The 20,490-nt window shown below is 45.4% G+C and overlaps 1 protein-coding gene across 7 annotated transcripts in view; it reads right to left on the bottom strand.

Annotated features, from left to right (window-relative positions):
- The window catches only part of Pld1 (phospholipase D1), a 223,393-nt gene that overhangs the window by 117,709 nt on the left and 85,194 nt on the right, over nt 1-20,490 (bottom strand). For all 7 annotated transcript variants that reach the window (XM_036190361.1, XM_036190362.1, XM_036190357.1 and 4 more), the window contains 5 exons: nt 17,461-17,606; nt 16,994-17,099; nt 15,130-15,195; nt 1,971-2,029; nt 507-599 (listed from right to left, as the gene is read on the bottom strand). In XM_036190361.1, the coding sequence (XP_036046254.1) occupies nt 507-599; nt 1,971-2,029; nt 15,130-15,195; nt 16,994-17,099; nt 17,461-17,606 (470 nt within the window). The remainder of the gene's footprint in view (nt 1-506; nt 600-1,970; nt 2,030-15,129; nt 15,196-16,993; nt 17,100-17,460; nt 17,607-20,490) is intronic.

The following is a 20,490-nucleotide window of genomic DNA, read 5'->3' as shown; positions in this document are numbered from 1 at the left end:
GGAAATGGAGGAGCAAGTACCAGGTGTTGTGTGGTATTTGTACACTGTGTGAGGAGGGACTGGTGTAATAAAAAGCTGAACTGCCAATAGTAGGCAGTAGATGTAGGTGGGACTTCTGGGCAGAGAGAAAATTCTGGGAAGAAGAGTGGCAGAATTGCCAGCCAGATGAGGAGGAAGCAGGATGGGCAGTATGGAGATAAGAAATGAACCATGTGCCAGAACATAGATTTGAAAATATGGGTTAATTCATGTTATAAGAACTAGTCAGGAAAAAGCCTATGCGAAGACCAAGATTCATAATTAATCATAAGCCTCTGTGTTGTTATTTGTGACCTAGCAGTTCCAATAAGAAAGCCCTGCTACAACCAGGAGTTCAAGGTTCATTCACCTAGGCACATAATGGTTGAGCCACTGGGCTACATCTCAAAACAAAACTAGCAAGCTAGTACATAAACACCCAAATATTCAGTTTATTCAATCAAATACACACAACTCCCAACTCCTACCTTTTTGACCATCGGTAGCAGGCTCTTCCCTGGCCACAGCAGTTCAAACCTGGTATCCTGTGTCCCCCAGATCTTTTCATGATCATCCCCTCCCTGAAGGAGACATCACATTAGGCCACCAAGTTTACAATTACAGTTCACACTTGCCTTGCTCAGCCTCACAGCCAGGGACTATATAAACCATCTCTCACATAACTTCCCCTCCTTCCTTCCCCCTCCACTTGCTTACATCTCTCTCTGTGAGCCTGGGCACATCAGCAGAGGCCCTAGCAGGCACCTCAGCCAAATGTAGCCCCTGTGGCATTTGTGGGCCAGTGATTCTGTCAGACATTATATAGGATCTATGCATGCTGGCTTCTGGATTTTAAGGCTAAATCCTCCCTGCGGCCCCTGAGGCTGCAGCTGAGATGTGATGGGGTCTCCCCAGAGTCTAGCACATTCCACATGGCTTCACACACAGTTGTATCAATCAAGCCATATGAAGAAAGGAGACCAAAGCTACTGGCTATGCATGTGGTGATATTTTTAGCTGGGCATAGTAGCATGTGCCTATCACCCCAGTGTTTGGGTGGTAGAGACAGGAGAATTAGTAGTTCAAAGTCACCTTCAGCTACATTAAAAGAGTTCTAGGCAAGCCTGGGCAACACAAGACCCTGTCTCAAAAAACAAAACAAAACAAAAAAACAAACAAAAAAACCCAAAGAACAAAAAACTAATATCTTGATTTTAAAGGATGTGCAATAACAATAACTTAAGAAAAATAATTTTGGTAGCTATTAGCATTGCACTTAACTAAAATTAAAAGTGTAAGCCCTGGGGCTGGAGCGATGGCTCAGGGATAAGAACACCCATTACTCTTGCGGAGGACCCAGCACCACATCATTTGGCTCACAGCCACCTGTGAGTCCAGCCTCAGGGATTAGACACCCTCTTCTGAACTCTGCAGAGGAACCTGCAATTAGTGCACATACTCATACTAACATACATGTACACGTAATTAAAACTAATAAAAATCACCATTGAAAAGGGTAAGCCCTTTGTATGAGCAAACCCTAATCTTGTGAAGGAAAAGTAACCACTGAGTAAACGCCCTATTTAAACAACATGTGTTACAAAGTATTACTTTTAAATACTTAATAAAAGGAGTTGTAACAGCTTGCAGAAGTGATGGGGAGAAGGCTCTTATGCATTTGATCCCTCACAGCTGTGAGAATACTATGTGTTCTGAACGTTCCCACTGATGGGTTCCAAGGGGCACTGTCAGCATACCAGAAAGATGAGATAGCTGCTGCCCCTGTTTCCTGCAGGGGGCGCTCTGCTCCACATGAGCCTCTCATGCTAGTCTGGCGGGAGAAGCCCCAGGAAGACCTAGCTGCCCCATCATCCTCCCCAGCTATGGCAGCAGGCATTCATACCCACCAGCTCCTTTAAACTTTTCTGTCAAGACCCAACCTTGCAACTTACAGGCCCTTTGGTCCCAAATCATGGATGAAAGACAGCTGGCTTACATCAAGGAACTCCGTCTAAAAAAAGAAAAAAGAAACCACAAAAAACCATTTAGTAAACAAACTAAATCAGAAGGAAAGAAAGCATGAGGGAGGGAGACGGAAGGGAGGAAGAAGACAAAGAAGACATGATGGGTTGCATAAGCCATGTATTAGGTGCCACCAGTGTAAATGCTTTGGTTCACTCTACAGACTGGACAGGTCAACACTGCACAGAGAAAGTGCCGAGCACATGGGCATGGCGTGGCAGTGCACACCTGTAATCTAGCACTCAGGAGGAAAGGAGTGACGATGACCAGGAGTTCAAGGTCAAGCTTACTACACAGTGAAGTGCATTTAAGGCCAGCCTGAGCTACGTAAGACTCTGTTTCCAAAAGAAAAAAAACGAAAAGGAATTGCATATTGAACACACAATCAAGAAAGTGCTATGGGTGGAGACAGAACACTCTGGAGCCTGTAGAGGGGAGCTTACTCCCAGCTGTTATTTTCTTCTCTTTTGTTATCAGAGGAGAGGACTTCATGGTACAATACATACAAAATAAAGCATGTGTGGGGAGGATGGCAAGGGTTCCAGAAGGAAGACAGACTAATCTTGGGCATGTGGAAGTAGGGGACAAGGGACGGGAAAGAACAGACAGAACGCAGAGAAAAGGAAGAAGGGGTGATGGAAACCATGCTGCCAGGCCTCGAACTTCCCTCAAGTTCTGGAGAACCTGGGCTTACAGGTCTGAACCACCAGCCCACTGGTGGAATTGCTTCTCAGTGAGTTGGGGTAGAAGACAACGGCTCTCACTGATACCATTTACCAAGGGCTTTTTGCATGTAGCACTGCATCAGGTGGTTCTTCACAAGTTCTCTTAAACACCCTTTGATGCTGCTATTTTCCCAACTTAAAAAGGAGACCAAGCTTAACAGCAAGGACAGGCAGAGCTTTTTGCGTCAAAACAACAAAAACAGACAAATATTTTGGTCTCTGTGGGCCCTTGACTCCTTGTTACAAATGCACAACTTCTCTCCTGTAGTATGAACATAGACTGGGGGATACACAAGTGGATGGGCTGTAGCAAGAAAGACTTTGCAAATACATGCTATAAAACCAGGTCTCAGCTACAGGGAAGTAAAATCTGGGACCAGAAATTCCAAGTCATCCTTATCTATACAGTGAGTTCAAGGCTAGCATGGACTACACAAGGCCCTGTCTCAAAAAGAAGCAAGAGAAGAATTTGGCATGAAGGTTCTGATCCACCATTCCATGGATTAGGGAAACTAAACCACCAAGACCATATAGTGAGAAGTAGTAGAGCTGATATCAAGTTAGACCAAAGTCAGCATGTCATCCAACATTCATCTGTGCTCTCTCTCTGCGCATCCCCCGCCCCGTGTGTGTGTGTGTGTGTGTGTGTGTGTGTGTGTGTGTGTGTGTGTTGTTGTTGTTGTTGTTGTTGTTGTTGTCTTGATTTTGAGACAAGTCTTATCTAGGTAGCTCAGAATAACCTCAAACCCCATGTCCTCCTCCTCGGTGCTGGAACCATGTGTGCACCACCATAGCCAGCTCAGCATTTATCTTATTCAGATGAGTTCCCTGCACACAATAGTGAAGTGAGGGCAAATGGCAAACACAGGAGAAGGCAGGGAAACAGGTGAACATGCCATACTCAACACAGGCCAGGGATTTGTCTCAAAAAGGGCTCGCAACAACTAGCATTAAACATAGAACACTCCCCATGTACAGGTTTCTCGTTAAAGCACCATAAGCCCAGGTGTGGCAGTGATGCTTGGGCCATGTCAACAGCAGCCAGATAGGGAACAGATAAGCCTGAACAGAGCTCAGCTGGCAGAGGACTGGCTTCTGTCCTCTCCACACCTGCAATCCCAGCACTGGGGAGGCAGGCAGAGGCATCACAAATTCAGTCTCATCTCTGGCCATACAGAGTATTCAAAACAGAAACCCTTGACAGAAAAGCTGTTTGCCCAGGGCGGGAAGCAGATGTGGGATTGCACAAGCAACAGAGTCCAGTGGGAAACTCATCCAGTCACATGACAGTCATAAAACCTCAGAACAGGGTGGGGCTGGACTGGCAGAGGAAGCCGTACCTGGCTTCTGACTGGGATTAACAAAAGGGAAGAGCCGTTTTCCATGAACTGTTTATATGTGTTTAAAAATACCTAATATCAGCCCTGGAAAAAGAGCTGCCTCATATCAGTCAGGACTTTTGAGGCTCAAACTCTTGCATGTCTTTTTTGAAGAAAGTAAACTTTTCAAATTGAAAAGGACTGTAATGACTTTTTTAATTCCCCACTGACTATATCTACACACAACACTTTTAAAACTAAGGATTCTGAAACTGTAGGTCTTTGGTTTTCATTTCTCCTATAAAACATGATGACTCAGCTCTACACATTTTCTGTCTGATTTGTGAAAAAAAAATTTCAATTGGAAAATGTAGTTACTTAGAAATAACAGATTGTCAAGGTGAGATCCAAAATCTTTTAGACTCCTAAACCATAGCTTTCCAGTTGATCTCCAAGGAGCAGACAGATAATGTCTATCCTGGTTTGCCTCTGGGGACACCTTACGGAGGGACAGCGAGTTTGTGTAACTTCACAGAGCTCGTGAATGGAAGAGTAAGACATGGAAGCAATGATCCGGGAAAGCAGCCCCGCCCATGCTCCACACGTCTATAATCCCCACACTCAGGAGGCAAAGGGAAAAGATCCCTGCGACCTACAGGTCAGCCAGGACTTCACAGCAAGTCTCTGTCCCAAAAACCACCACCAACAAAAAATAAACAAACAGGACACAGGTGTAGTGCTGCAAGCCTGTAATTCCAGATCTTGGTCTCAGCCAAGTTCATCCTCTAGTACAAAGCAAGCATGAGGCTAGCCTGGGCTACATGAGGCACTGTCTCAAAAACCTAAGGGAACTATGTGTCCATTAAAACATAGATTTTTTTAAAAAATAGTTTTGTTTATGTGATGTGTGTGTGTGTGTTTGTGTGTGCGCGCACGCGCACGCGCTTGTGTATACTCAGTTGCCATGGCTCCTGTGTTGGTCAGATTGCAGTTTTGGGGAATGGGCCCTCTCCTGCTGTGTGTGAGTCCTGGATATAAGGCTTGGTAGCAAGTACTTTTACCCACTGAGCCATCTCACTTGCATATTAATTTAAAATTTAGAATTTTCTTCAGAAAACAGAGTCAGGAGGATTACTACAAGTTTCAGGTCACCTTGGTCTATACAGTGAAGTCTAGACTAGCCAAGGCTGCATGGTGAGAAGGTCTAGCAGGATGGCTCTGTGGGTACAGACATTTGCTGCTCTGGCCTAAGGCCTGAGTTCCAACCTCCAAGTCCCATGATAGAGAGAACAGACACCTGGAAGTTGCCCTCTGGCCTTCATGGGTGTGTGGTGGAACACATATGCCCAAAGTCTCACACACACACACACACACACACACATATTTAAAAAAATAATTTCAAAGCTGCATTACATACCAAAAGAAAAGGGGGCGGGTCTTGATAGCTTACAAAGGCCAACCAGAGACTTGAGGGCCAAGAGGGCCGACCAGAGCCAGCGCGGCCAAGAGGAGAGGCTAGTCCGGCCATGAGCTTTCTAATATAGACTTAATCATACTGAAAGTAAATGTACCATGTGCAGAGGTTATGTGGGAGGCAAAAAAATAAAAGCATAAAATGTTGAAAAGATTATGTTGTTCAACCTTCTCAGTGTTTCGTCAATGGTAAGAATTCAGTTTTCCACTGAGACAGGTGCTTCTCAAACTAAGACTTAAAACCAATTTATCCAAACAGTATCCCACAGGGCTTACTGAGTAAAAAAACAACTAATCAATATTGTCTTGGTTTCATTTTGGAAGAGGCAGTTGATAGATAATTACATGTCCACATGGTTGGGCTTGCCCAGCAGACCGCCTATTTCCGGTTCAGAATAGCCATCTCCAGGTCAGACTCTGTGGCTTTCCGTGCTTGTGTAAAGTGCGCACGCAGCCATGTAATCTACGCGCATGTGTGGAGTACCCACAGGAGTTCCTGTATGCATGCACGGCCAAACCTTTAAAAAGCCGGTGCCATCTTGCATGAGCCTCCCTCCCCCTTATCTCCTCACCCACGTGTGTTTCACACAGGCCTGTCACCTCTATCCTCTTTAATAAAACTCTCCCGTGGTCTTGTCATGTTCGGGACGTGTTCCTAGGGCCGCTTAAATACTAACATTGGTGCTGTGCAGAAACGGGCGCTTCCGGGCGCTCTGTGCCTGGAAACCCGGGAACCGGGATGGAAACTGTGCTACACACCGGGAACTCTGCTCCGTTCGCGAGAGATCACTCTCCATTAGCCTGGTCGCACAAATCCGCATGCAACACCACTACTGATTGGTGATTTTTCCCCTTTTCGGCTAGCGTAAACGGTTTCCTGAATCCGTGAGAACGACCCTTGAGCCTCTGGCGCCTCACTGGTTATTCTTGAGACCAGGGGACCCCCGGCCACGGTCAGTCATCACTGGCTACGGCCGGCCCCCATCGCAGGCCGGGATTTCCAGCCACCTCACACGTCTGCAGCTTGAGATATTTTGCAAAGGGACCACCGTCGGTTGCGTCCTGGGGCTGTGTGAAGCCGGGGAGTCCTTGCCTCACACAGCAGCCCCCCCCCCACAAGCTGATAAGGCAGCTTGTGCCCGAGATCTGTCCAGCATCCGGGAGGTCTTGGCTCTGGATCATGTTTGGTTTTTTTTTCTGCCTCTGCGCTTCCAACCCAATCCCTTAGGCTGTCTTCTTGAGGCTTTACTTAAAGATTCCTAAGCTTATCCGTCTCTGTACTGAGAGATGGCCTAAGTATGCTTTATAAAATAACAAAAATCCCCATCTTTTACAGGAGTTATCTAATTCTGACCAGCGAACAGGCAAATGGAAAGAGTTGCTCTTTATCTTAGCTTTCTCTCTCTCAATAAAGCTCTAAAAAGGTAACCATGGCTTGTGATTCTTCCACCAACCAGCACGCACCTCCAGTTGGCCGCCACGGGTGGTGGCCAGCCATGAGAAGTGCAGCTTTCCACTATTGATACCGCCATGATTTTTTATAGTGAGTCTGCTGTTCTAATGGCTGAAATCTGAGCTATATGTTTGCGATGGACAATCCCGGGGGTTGTCCAGGCTGTGCTGGCAACGGCAGGCACATGGTTGCTCGGAGCAAAAGTGTCGTCTGGGGTCTACCGGGTGGATCCACAGCAGCACAGTCGCAGCCCTTCCCATCCCTTGATGAAGAGGATGGTGAACTTGAGCTGATTCTTAGATCTCTCTCCATTCTTTGGGGATGCCCAAGATTGGAGTCTGATCCCGGTTTGTTATTTTAATTTTTTATTTTTCTCTCGGCTACAGCCATGGGACAGAGGGCAGATACCACCCACTTACATTGCGGATGGGGCGGGTACTAGTAAATCTGGCCACTTAACAGCTTTGCGGTACCAGTAAACCTGACTGCATAACAGTGTGGTGGGTACTTCAGCCAGCGAACGGGAAAATAAGAGTTGCTTCATCTCCAAGCTTTCTGCTAAAGCTCTAAACCCTTTCTTTCCTTTCCCACTTCAGCATCTGCCATGTGTAACCTTTTCTGCCTGACTTCCACGCCGGCGGTGGGCGGGCTTGGGCAGTTTCTAAGACTCACCCTAACTCACCTTAACTCCACCCACTCATTCTCAAACTGCCTTGAGAACCACAGATGGGTCTAAAAGCAGCTGAGATCTAAACAATTAAGTTTACAATAATCGGGATGGCTCCTAAGCCAGAAAAATCAGGCAAGTCTTCCAAAGGATTGGTTTACAGTCTGCCAGCTCTTCCAAAAGCTGTCCTTAAGCCACCAATCGTCCGGAAAAATTCAGGACACAGAGTAAAATCTGTCCCTTGTTCCCAGCTAAAGTTAAGTATCTGGAGAACAAGGCTCCTGACCCCACAGGCAAAAGAGTCCTCTGTGGCATTTGAGGTGTGCCAGGAAAGAGAAGCCCCAAAACAAAATTGCCAAATGCTGGCACTCGCTGACTCCCAAAAGCTGTTGGGTCCCTGTTTTAAATGAAAAAGGCCACAGGCTAGCGAATGCCCTGCCCATCAACAGCTTTGTCCTTGTGCTGCCTAGAAAGACAACCAGTCAGCTGACTGCCCCCAGGCGCCAAGACGCATGGGTACATCAAGCTAAGACCTCCAGCAAACTTAGGCTTGGCTACAGACACAGCAGGGAATCCAGAACTCAGCAGGGAAGCGATCAGTTTCTTTCCTTCTGGACACCAGAGCCATTGACTCAGTCCTGGGAGTTTTAGGATGTCACTCCTCCTTTCTATTGTCAGGTACAGAGGACAGCCTTACTTACCTCACCAGATTTAATTGTACTTTCAGAGTTACTTAATGAGAAAGATTTCCAACTAAGATAAGAGCTCATTGTCTCACTTTAAAGTTACTGCCTGTGTTTCTCATGTGCATACAGACAGGGCCACGATCTTTGCCTTGTCCCTAATTCAAAAAAAAAATAAGTTCTCTTCCACTCTCAAGCTCCAGAGGACATCAAGATCCACTGCTTTGTCACCAATTCCAGGGGAATAAGGTATCACCCTTCCCAACTAGGGCCACAAAGAGCCAGAGGCAAAAGGGACCATCAAAATATCTAGGCAGTAAGGATATAACAGTCTATCACTGTTCAATACTCAACAACTGATCACCTGTATATCCCAAATGCTAAACAAAACAAGCAGGTGCCTTAAATAAACCACCTCGAATAAGGCTTGTCTCAGGTAAAAAACCAAGCAGAGTACTAAAACATCACAGCCACCTTTAACATGTCTCCATCCAGACAGGCCAGATCTACCTCAGATAAATGTCAACTCCAAAAACAAAATAATAATGAGTCTTTTCTCTAAGCTTTTTATGTCACCAGTGTCTTGTCAGATAGAAGGTTCCCAGCCACATCATGGAGGACGGACAGCTGCAGGACTTCATCCCAGGACTTCAGGCAGCTTCCCCATCTCCCCCCAAGAACCAATCAACGTCCACCATCCAGCCTGAAGCAGTCTTTGAGAGAAATGGCGTCCCATACCCATCTATCCACATTTTTTTCTTTTTTAAAACATGAGAGTCAGGAATGATAGAAAATTACATGTCCACACAGTTGGGCTTGCCCGGCGGACCGCCTAACTATTTCCAGTTCAGAATAGCCATCTCCAGGTCAGACTCTGTGGCTTTACGTGGTTGCGTAAAGTGCGTGCGCAGCCATGTAATCTATGCACATGTGTGGAGTACCCACAGGAGTTCCTGTACGCATGCGCGACCCGACCTGTATAAAGCCGGTGCCATCTTGCATGAGCCCCCCCCCCCTTTTCTCCTCACCCACGTGTGTTTCACGCGGGCCTGTCACCTCTATCCTCTTTAATAAAACTCTTCTGTGGTCTTGTGTTCGGGACATGTTCCTAGCGCCGCTTAAAAACTAACAGCAGTTGCAACCAATTCAATTAAAAATGTTCTTGGCACTAGGTGGAAAGGGGTCTCTGGCACAAAATGCCACTGTGACTTACCAGCTGGATACTTAAAAGCCAGCAAAATGAGGAAAATGAGGGAGTACGAAGGTTTCCATGCCAACCTGCTGTGGAGATGACTTGTCAATCATGTCCACATTGTCCTTTACGGACATCTTTGTATTATAAGGGAGAACAATCTTCAGAGGCCCCTGTCATGCCTCAGGTAGCAACACTGAAAAGAGGGCCAAACAGGAAGCTATAAGACAGGATGCCACAGCTTCCAGCAGGATCACATGCAGGTAGACATGGGGAGAGGCATGCCCAGGTACTCCAAGGATAGCTGCCTCTCTCCTGTATAAACTGGCTTGCACAACTATAGAAGACTAAGACATCCAAACTACTGGGGGTGGGGGGGGGGGGGTGGGGGCTGAGATGCAGTCATGGAAAAACAACAAATCACTTAATTTGAAAATGCAGCCTTTCAAGTCAACACAGCTTCTCTCTGTTGCTATGGAAACTGTGCCTCTTTATTCCTTACCTATTCCTTGCCTCCAGCTAATTTTACTTGTTCTACAAAGGGAGGAAGACGTGAACTCAGAATTATTGATCTGAGAGGTGTTTTGTTTTATGTAACGTTTCAAGCTAATCCCCACCCCGGAGAGAAGTTACCTCATCAGCGGTTCATGAGTGACCACCAGTCAGGACTGCCATTGGCTCCCAGCAGTTGGGGTCTTTTCTCAGAAACTGGGCCTTATGTTCTATGTCCAGACTTTAATCTTAAGAGGAACAACATGTTTACTGTTACTTACCCTACTCCCTTTAGTTCCTGAGAGAAAAGCATTTTCCAGTCAGCTCCTAAAATGCCCCAATTGTGGATTCTGTGCGACACCCAATCCCAGAACAATCTCAGACCTGAAGATTTTTGCATGGTGTTGCACAGCTCAGTCAGATAGCCACTGTTTGTGTGTTTGTGTGTACGTGTGTGTGTGCATGTGTGCACATGTGCGTTTATGTCAATAGAAGTGAAACACTCTGATAGTTCTCCAAAAGGATGGTGAAAAGAGGGAAACACTGTCCTCGAATTAAAGATTCCACAAATGATGAATTATGGTGAGATAGAACACTGCAGACCAAAGCCAAATTATCCTGGACTCTTTAGTGTCCCTTCAAAAGCCAGTCATTGTCATCCCTGTGCCTGACCAAACTTCCTTGTGACTATCAAAGCTTTCCAATGCAAACTTAACCAACCACTAGCTCCCATAAGTCCAAAGGCTAAGAAACTCATCAAATATTACCCCAAACTATGTCCTGTCCCTGCTCTGTGGTCGCCTGCCTTCCTGTGGTGCCCACAGTGGATTAACACTCTGAGGACTCTCTTTGTTCTGTAACTATTGAAATCTCACATAACCCCTTCCACGGGGGAACTTGCCATCTGGGGAAGCCTGAGTCTGTGTTCCTAGCACATGACCACGCATATTTCACTCCAAAATAATCTCTTATTCCCTTTAAGGTGAGCACTGGATTTTTGCATCGACACGTTTGGCCAGTCTACAAATTAGTAAGGAGAACTTAATGAGGCAATCTCCCTGGGGAGCCTGACATTGAAAGCTAGGCTACTCTATCAGAGCTGGAAGAAGAAAATACAGACAAAGAAGTCACTCTCTATATACAAAATCAACAAAGGACAGTGTAAAAGAGAGAGGGAATGACCAGCTTCAAACCTCTACACAAACTAGACCCAGCACTTTAAGGCTAGCCAGCTCCCTCTGGGTGAATCCTCTTCAGCCAGCACCATAACAGCAAATCTCTCCTGGGCCTTTGAAGGCCTTCCCCTGTGCCAAAATATGCCGTAGCATGATAATCTAGTTCCCAAGTCCTCCAAACTTCTGTTAAGAAATCCAGGCTCCAAAGACAGAATGTTTATTTTGTTATTTGTAGGTTTGTTTGAGGTGCGAGTCTCATCATTGTGAAACTAGCCCAGAGTGACCTCCAACTATGAGGCTGAGGATGACCTTGAATTTGTAATTCTCCTGCTTTCTTCTGGCTCCTGACTACCAGGATTACAGGCATGCACCACCGAAGCTGGTTTGTGCAGTTCTGGGAACAGGTACTCTATAAACTGAGTACCCTTCTCCAGCCCTTATATACAGATCTGCACAGTCCTAGAGTTAAACACACATCCTATCCAATTCCTTGACTTACTGCTGTGAGCTGCAGACGTATGAAGTAGGAATTCAGCTAACAATGGCAAAAGCATTCTGGCAGTATCAAGAACTACTCCAGAGGATAAAGCCAAGACTCATGGAGTATTGGTGATACTGGCTTTGAATGTATTAGCTATTCTCTACAGCAAATCTCTTGTGTGTTATTGTAGCTTTCCCATTTGATTCTTTTCCCAAGAACTTCTAACAATGTGGTTTATCACTCATTGGGCACAATTCCCCTATACTCTTGGGGTACTTGGATAACTTCTCCCAGCTGTGTTGACAACAGTCACACAGTCAAGACCTCTTTTTTCGGCCTTTGTTCTCCCTTTTAGCATTAGACTCATAAGTCTGCCTTTCTGTAATTATCTTCATTAGCAAACATCTGGCCAGGGCCATCTCCAGACAAAAGTATTTTAGCTGAGATACTTCTCAAATGCCCAAAGACCGACTGCAGATAGATAAGCATTCAGACTATCTGCTAGTTCCTGAGATAAGGTAAATATTTTCACTGAGACAACCACCAAGGCCAAGTGGATGTTAGGTACAAGGCTTTGTTTCTTGTGCAAAGTAAGCTTAATTTTCTCCTCTTTCCCATAGCCCAAATGTTATCCTTAGTTCTAAAGATTTCCTCTTTAGCATTAAGTCTGAACAAAAGGACTTTTACAAACCAGGTGCATGATGCTGTGATGCAGGTTGCCTAGCAACCCAGAACACTTCCCCTGCCAGCAGATAGGAAAGTGCTGCTTCAAGCTAACCTCAAACTAACAAATTTTTAATTCCTCTTACTTTTACTTGGTTTACTAAGCAGCTCACTCTCTAACCACACTTAGGAATGCAATACTATATACAGATCCTTCCTTTTCCCTTCTTGGATTTTCCCTAATAGATTCTAGGTCCCTGTCCCTCTCATTTGACCTTTTCTCTTTAAGAGTTCATCCTTGAGTCATAAAGAAAGCCTGACAGTCACAGCCTGGTGTAAACTCTTATCTGCCTTTATGACCCTGAAAAATTCAAGTCTTGCGAGCTTGCTTTGGCAAGAGAATTGCTGATTGTATGTGTGTTTAAACTGGAGACTCCAGAGACCCGAGGGAGAACAAAGATAGAACACTGAGAGACCAGCAGAGAAAGGGACAAAGGAGCTAAGTGTGAGACAGAAAAGAAGCTGTGTAGATGGGATTGACCTAGAAGAATACGTGAATGGAGTAAAGAGCTCGGTGTGCTTACATTCACATGATATCCCTCAGATTAGATTCCCAGCCGCTGGTAGCATCTTTTCTGGACCCTGGGAGTAATCTCCACCAGGCAGGTACTGGTGGGAAATTCAATAACTTATGGCCCAGGGTTTGTCTTAAAGACCCAAGTTAAGGGCTGAGGAGATGGCTCAGTGGGTAAACAGTACCTATATAAAATCCTGGGCCTGGCAGCAAATACCTGTAATCCCAGACCTGGGAGGAGGGAGTTCTATGGTCAGCCAACCTTGCTAATTGGTGAGTTCCAGGTTCAGTAGAAGATCGAATCTCAAAGTCATTGGGAGAGAGACAGAGGTGAACATAAGATGTTAACCTCTGGTCACTACATATGCACACAAGTGAACCTCTAAACATGTATATTACCACACACAAAAGAAAAAGACTTGAGTTAGCTTCAAACAGGCTTGCTTTATAAAGTAGAAGCATATTCCATTGTAAAATAAATAAATAATTTGCAATATGCCCTTTGCAGTTGGGACTTTAAATATTTCTCAGTTATTACAGGAAAAACATAGACAGTAATCTAATTTTATGAAATGATATGTGTGGTCTTTGTATCTAGTCTTGAGGCTGGGTGAAATTTACCATGAATGGAAATGTTAGCAAATTAAGATCAATCGTACCCTTGCTTGAATCTTTAGGGAGGGTGCAGCAGTTGGAGGGACTGGTCAACCATCAGGAACAATAGGAAGGGCCTATTCATTAGGTTGGGAGCTAGTTTTTCTCTGAAAGTAGTGCTTAGAAGGTACTCCGGGGTTTATAAATATAATGTGGCTTCAATTTGCAAAGATTTCTGTGACTGGAAAAGTAATTAAAGCAAACATCTTTTAAAAATATACACATCCTTTACTCCACATTACAATCTAAAATGTAATAAGGCAGCTGGAACGAGAGAGGACTGAGTTGACCAAGTGCTTCTAAGCCAAAAGTAATGGTGCAGGTCAAGTCAGGGGCAAAGGAGCAAGAGAAAGAGAGGGCAGTGTGCCTGGCTGTTAGGTCACACTGGCACAGCTCTGCAGGAAAGGGTACAGAACTCCTAAGCTCAGAGAACACAGCTGGGAAGTGCTTTCCTGGTTAAACAGCCGGGTTCATTGACACCACAAATCCCTAAATCCTACCTGGAGTAGGAGGAGTGCGACCTCCCAGCATCCTTCTCTTGAGAGCAGGTCACCAGGATTACCAAGCCTTGAAAAGTTCCTCAAGTCTTCAACACCCTCCCACCCCCCACTCCCCCAACCCCGCCCCCCCACACTGCAGGCCACCGCAGAAGCATCAGAAGTCTGGCTCAGGGGCCAACTGGGTGTATGTTTGGACCAGTGGACAGCTGTAGGGAAGCTCTTGAATAAGAAACAGCAGAGCCAGGCACTTTCCTTTCCTCCCTGTTCTTCAGTCCCTGTGTTTATGGGCCACTATCCTCAAAGGCCAAGTAGCACCTGCGCAGACTCATGCCTTCTACATGCACTTCCGAGTGGACAACCTTGCAGTCTGCTACCAGAGAGAAATATTAGAAGCCAGGCATTCGCCATTGTTCAGACCTCAGCAGAACTGAAAGCAAATCTTTGAAAAACACTCCCCATTCAAGGGCCTCTCAGAAGCAGAGTTCTCTCTCTGTTTGCTGACATTGCAAAGCCCACTTCCTCCTGCTGGATGGCTGCAGGGCCTTCCGGGCTGTCTCTGCGGCTCTTCCCAGCCCTAACATTCTTCTCTTTTTCTTACATTTTACATCACCTCTTTCTTTATCTGGTTTTTCCCATGCTTCTCACTTTCAGAGGAAAACACCAATCAGACGGCAGTGAAATTATGCTCCAACTAATCTGGATGTATGCAACCCTACTCGACAGTTTGCGTTTAAATGTTTTTTGGATTCATTATAAAAATCTGAGGGGAGAAGAGGGCTGATTTCTAGGTATCTAGTCCATAGAAGCATTCCAACTTTATTTGAATCTATTGCTACAGACATACCAGTTCTACTCAATATTTTAAAAATAGCAGTGCCATCATTGTAAACCAGATTCAGATCGACTGCCAAAGCAATTTTGTGCTTAACAATTGAGTGCAGCTCAAGAACCAGAAGTACTTGTGTTCATGAAATCATCCAAAGTCAGCTACAGTTTAGGATCTTACAGGTTCCTGCATGACCACTGAAGGGTACTTACCGTGGCATGATAGTTTCTGTACATGGGCATTTTTAGTATTTTTGTCAAGTAATCTTCCAGTTGCTTCTACAATAAAAAATATTTTGGATACAGTTAAACGTAATCATGTCTGTAGAAAATTTCAACACTCGCAATGATGAGATCAGGTCTCATTTTAATATCTGTCTGTCATTTTGTTATCTTCTACCATTAAGCTGTAAGATATAACTTGGTTAGCATTTAGGCATCTGTACTGGTCTGCCCCTAGGGTGCTAACAGGATATATCCCCACTGCAGCCACTAAGAGCACCCCTGTGCACACTCACTACATTTCCTTATAAAAGGTTCTCTCCCTCCCTCCCTCTCTCCCTCTCCCTGCACTCTCCTCCAGAGACTGGTCCCTGCCCCCTTCTCTGCCCCTTCTCTCCCCTCTCCTCAGTAAACCTCCCACATGCGCCCTATTGTATGGTGTGACTCCTTCCCGCTGTTCTTTAAAACACACCACCACCACCTATCATTCTCTTCGGGAGTTAATATCTAACTCTCTACACGCTTGGGTCTTTGCTTGTTACTTTCATCATCTTTTGACAAAACACCCCACAAGAAAGGGTTTGTTCTGGCCTACAGCTGGAGGGACACAGTCCACTGTGGAGCAGAAAGTCTGGTGGTCACTGGCCACTCCTCAGTAAACCTAATCTAGAGGCCCCTGGCGGGCATGTGCAGAGGCTGCTCTCCTAGACACCCCGTCAGGGTGGCCATGTTAACTAACCATAAAGCTAACAAGCCTGTGTGGGTGTTTTTGTTTGTTTTATGGTTTTTGGTTTTTTTCTTGAGACAGGGTTTTTCTGTGTAACAGTCCTGGCTGTCCCGGAACTTGCTTTGTAGACCAGACTGACCTTGAACTCACAGAGATCCACCTGCCTCTGCCTGCTGGGTGCTGGGATTAAAAATTCATGCCGGGCGGGGTTACAAAAAAAAAAAAGTTCATGCCACTACCTCCTAGCTGGGTGGTTTCAATCCTGCTCACTTAGCAGAACAGGATTGCTCATAATAGGTAAGTTTTTTAAATTTAAAATAGGGTTTCATATAGACCACTTGGGTGTTCTCTGTTTTTCTGCATCATATACATTTCAGGTTCTAAGACTAGACTGATAACAATGACAGAATTCCTAATACACTAATACAAATCTGTCTCCTGCCTTGGTAGCAGCAGTCAGTCACAAAGCAGGGTGGGCAGAAACACCCTAGCCCTGTGTCTTCTCTCTCCTGTGTCTGTACTCTGTCCTGCTGATTTTGGACTAAGGAGCAGGAATATGATGTCACATATATTCAAAATGAGCTCTTAGAAATCAAATAAATGGGTGGAAATGGCTGCTTTTTAGGAGTGGATCTCAAAATCACTGAATATGCTGAGTCTTCCTCTCCCCTCAAGCCTAGCAAGATTCCATCAGGAAGACAGCTGTTCCGTAATCTATCTAACAAGCACTCTTGGCTCAGGAGACCTGGAGATGTCTAAGTTCCAGAGAAGCCAAGCCAGCCATCAGCGGGGTAGGGGTGGGGGCAGCCACCACTCCACCCCTCCTTAGGTGCTAGGTCCTTAGAGTGCTGAGAAATGATTTTCAAGACCACATAGGAGCCAGAGAGAGTGCTCATCAGGTAAAGGGGCTTCCCGCACAAGCCTAAAGACCTGGAGTTGATCTTGGGAAGCCGTGAAAACATGGAAGGAGAGAACTGACCCCACAAAGTTGTCTTCTGATCACTATACATACATGCTCTATATGTGCTCATATGCGTGTAAACTCATGCACGCGTGTGTGGGTGTGAGCATGCGCGCACACACATACAATTACATTTTCACAAAGCAGCAGAACAGAGAAAGACTCACCCTCCTGCCAAAGAACTGTTCCTCCTGAATTGTGTTTTCTGATGAATGGGGCAGACTGGGCATCTCTCGGGGCTCTTCTTTGACATTTTGTCTTCTGAAGGTGTGTCTGAAATACAGACACACACAACAAGCAGCTGCTAGACTATTCTTTGACTTCCTCATATCTTTTATGTCACAGCTTATTATTTTTGTTCCTGTCAATGTTTAAAATGTTCTCATGTAGCCCAGGCTGGCCTCCAACTCACTATATAGCCAAGGCTAGCCTTGAACTCCTGGTCCTCTTGTACCCTCCTCCTAAGCACTGGGGACCACAGGCTTGCACCAATGCATGCAGCTCAGGTGGCTTACTTTTAAAAAAGCTATGAAAATGAAAATGTCTACCCCAAATGGAATAGGTAGCCTATGAAAATAAAAACCACATTTCCATCCACACATAGTGGGGTGACTGTTAGTTCTGCTGTGGTTACCTTTTGGTAGGAATGGGGATTCGGATGAAGGCTTTGTACTTGAGCAGCTCTCTATGAAACTCTTGAAAGTGCTTGAATTTCCGCTTGACTTGCCACGTGAATTCCCCATGTGTTAACTCAATAGTGTACAGATTGATACTTGGCACCTACAATGATAGAGGTCTTTTAAAAAATGGCTATCTTAGATGGGGAAAGTTCTGAAATTTCTCAGCAAACAACAGCTAGAGTACATTTAAGTTCAGTCTACTTATTTTGTGTCAGTATGTAGCATTTTTAAAATATACTATCTTTATTAATTTGTTTAGAATTTCATACAGTATATTTTGATCATATTCACCCCTGGACCCTCCCCCTAACTCCTCCCAGATCTACTCCCCACTTTTACCTCCTCTCTCCTCCCTTCTTCTTCTTCTTTTTTTTTAAATAACCCACCCAGTTCAATTTGTGCCCAAATACTCACGTGGGGGGCCACCCACAGGAGCATGATGGGCATACCAGGGACCACACCCTTTAAGAAAGCTAACTCCTGCTCTCCCAGTGGCCATTCAGTGTTCGAAGCGTCTCAGTTAGAGAGCTGGAACTTGTGAACCTTTGAACTTGGCTTTTTCTTCCCAAAGCAACCAATTATAGAAATATTTTCTTAAATGTTCACATGATAAATGACATGAAACAAGCTCTGTAGTACAACCCTTTTCCCTCGCTGTATAGATGCTGTAGCACATCCGTACACATTTGCACACCAGAAATGAAGGAGTGAGTACGACCCTGATAAGCACCGACGGCCCAGTCACACATAGACAGTGAACCCTTGCTGAGAGGAGACAGGAGAAAGAGTCTCGGGGCAGGCAGGACCATTGCCTTAGTCCTTTCTGCCTTAAACAAATGACACATGCCATGATACCGCCCCTTCTTCTAAAGAAGAACACCCCAAGGTCCAGCCTTGTCTACCCACACCCCTGCCTGAGGCACTGCCAGGCTTCAAGAACACTGGGTAGAGAAAGTTGCTGCAGTTTTGAGTACACAGTGCACAACAGGAGTGTGACCTTGTCGGTACTAGTGTTAATCTACAGTTTTAAGTATACAGTGCATAACATGAGTGTGACCTTGTCGGTACTAGTGTTAATCTACAGTTTTGAGTACACAGTGCACAACAGGAGTGTGACCTTGTCGGTACTAGTGTTAATCTACAGTTTTGAGTACACAGTGCACAACAGGAGTGTGACCTTGTCGGTACTAGTGTTAATCTACAGTTTTGAGTACACAGTGCACAACAGGAGTGTGACCTTGTCGGTACTAGTGTTAATCTACAGTTTTGAGTACACAGTGCACAACAGGAGTGTGACCTTGTCGGTACTAGTGTTAATCTACAGTTTTGAGTACACAGTGCACAACAGGAGTGTGACCTTGTCGGTACTAGTGTTAATCTACAGTTTTGAGTACACAGTGCACAACAGGAGTGTGACCTTGTCGGTACTAGTGTTAATCTACAGTTTTAAGTACACAGTGCACAACATGAGTGTGACCTTGTCGGTACTAGTGTTAATCTACAGTTTTGAGTACACAGTGCACAACAGGAGTGTGACCTTGTCGGTACTAGTGTTAATCTACAGTTTTAAGTATACAGTGCATAACATGAGAGTGACCTTGTCAGTACTAGTGTTAAGTCCTTACAGTGTGAGAGCAAAGTTACATTTTAAGTTTCAGTTACTATGCCTAAGAGATCCATGAAACAAAAATGTCTCTAATCTACAAGCCCCTTGCCCAAGGACAGAGTCGAAATGCTGGAGGCCATTGTTTATGGGAGATAGCAAGTCACATATTTTTACTGCCCTAAACAAGTTTGTTTATGACACTTCTGCATGGGATTGCCTTGATCACACGTGGGTGGGAGATACACGAGCAGGAAATAAGTCAGGATCTACACTTGCCCCTTATTGGGTATAGGTGGGAAGTATGCAAGCAGGAAGTAAGTCAGGATGTATTCTTGCCCCTGATTGGACCTCATCAGAAATGCACTGAATTATGAATTTTGCCTTTTTAAGCCCCTGCAAAATGTACTCAGGGCCATATTCTGAGAAGCCAGGGATGGACCTGGCCAGAAAGTCCATCAACCTGGCCAGTATTTAATTAAAGCTTGCTTCAAATTTGACCTTAAAGTGTAGTAGTGGTTTTCTTCTTGACCAATAGGACTATCAATAGGAAAGACAGAGGGTAAGCACTGTTAGAGCCAGTGTTCGGATGAGGCTCAGTAACCTGCTCAAGGTTTCAGAGCAAAGATACAAGCTCAACCCTGAAGTCACTCAGAGCGTGGGCATAAGCCCGATACAGCATGCCCGCCATGTAAGAGCTGGCAGGAAAAGACGAGGCAAAGGGCATCTTAGAGACATGGCTCTTCAGAGAAATGTGACCCTAACACAAAGCCTAAAGCAGGGCTCAGTAGCATGGCCTTGACTCAGAAGCCCTGCAGTGAATTAAAAAACCCAGTGTGGAAACACGGGCCTAGAATCCCTGCACTCAGGTGGAGTTCAAGGTCACTCTCAGGTATAGAGCAATAACATGTCAAAAGTTTAAGGGCCAGTTGGAGCTACATGAGACTCTGAAAGAAAGGAAGATCGGAAGAGAGAGACAGAGACAGAAGGAGGAGGGAAGAAAAGGGGCCAGAGCAGAGGCTAGATAAACACCAGGGTAGTGTAAACTGGAGTCTGCAGAGCAAAACCAGACAGATCATGCCTCCAATCCATCCGGATGGCACAGTTGCCCAGCTGCCCTCAAGAGACCAGGAAGCGGAAGTCAACTGGCCCTGGACCAAAGGTTATGACTCTATGTGTGCCTGGAGGCAGAAGTCAGTGGTGGCCTACTCAATCTTGGCTAGTACTTAACCTGGGGACAAAGGTCACCTGACTACTATGAAATCCAAGCAGTAACAAGCAAGCAGCTACCCGACCCTCTCCTGATCCAGTCTGCTTCTGAGGGCTCAGCTTTGCCTCCCAAGGACAGTCTACTCTAACACCCTTTCAGTGCTCTGAAGAA

Source organism: Onychomys torridus, chromosome 6 (assembly GCF_903995425.1).
Source record: "Onychomys torridus chromosome 6, mOncTor1.1, whole genome shotgun sequence".
NCBI classification, from domain to species: domain Eukaryota; kingdom Metazoa; phylum Chordata; class Mammalia; order Rodentia; family Cricetidae; genus Onychomys; species Onychomys torridus.
This window is presented reverse-complemented; position numbering and strand designations above follow the sequence as displayed.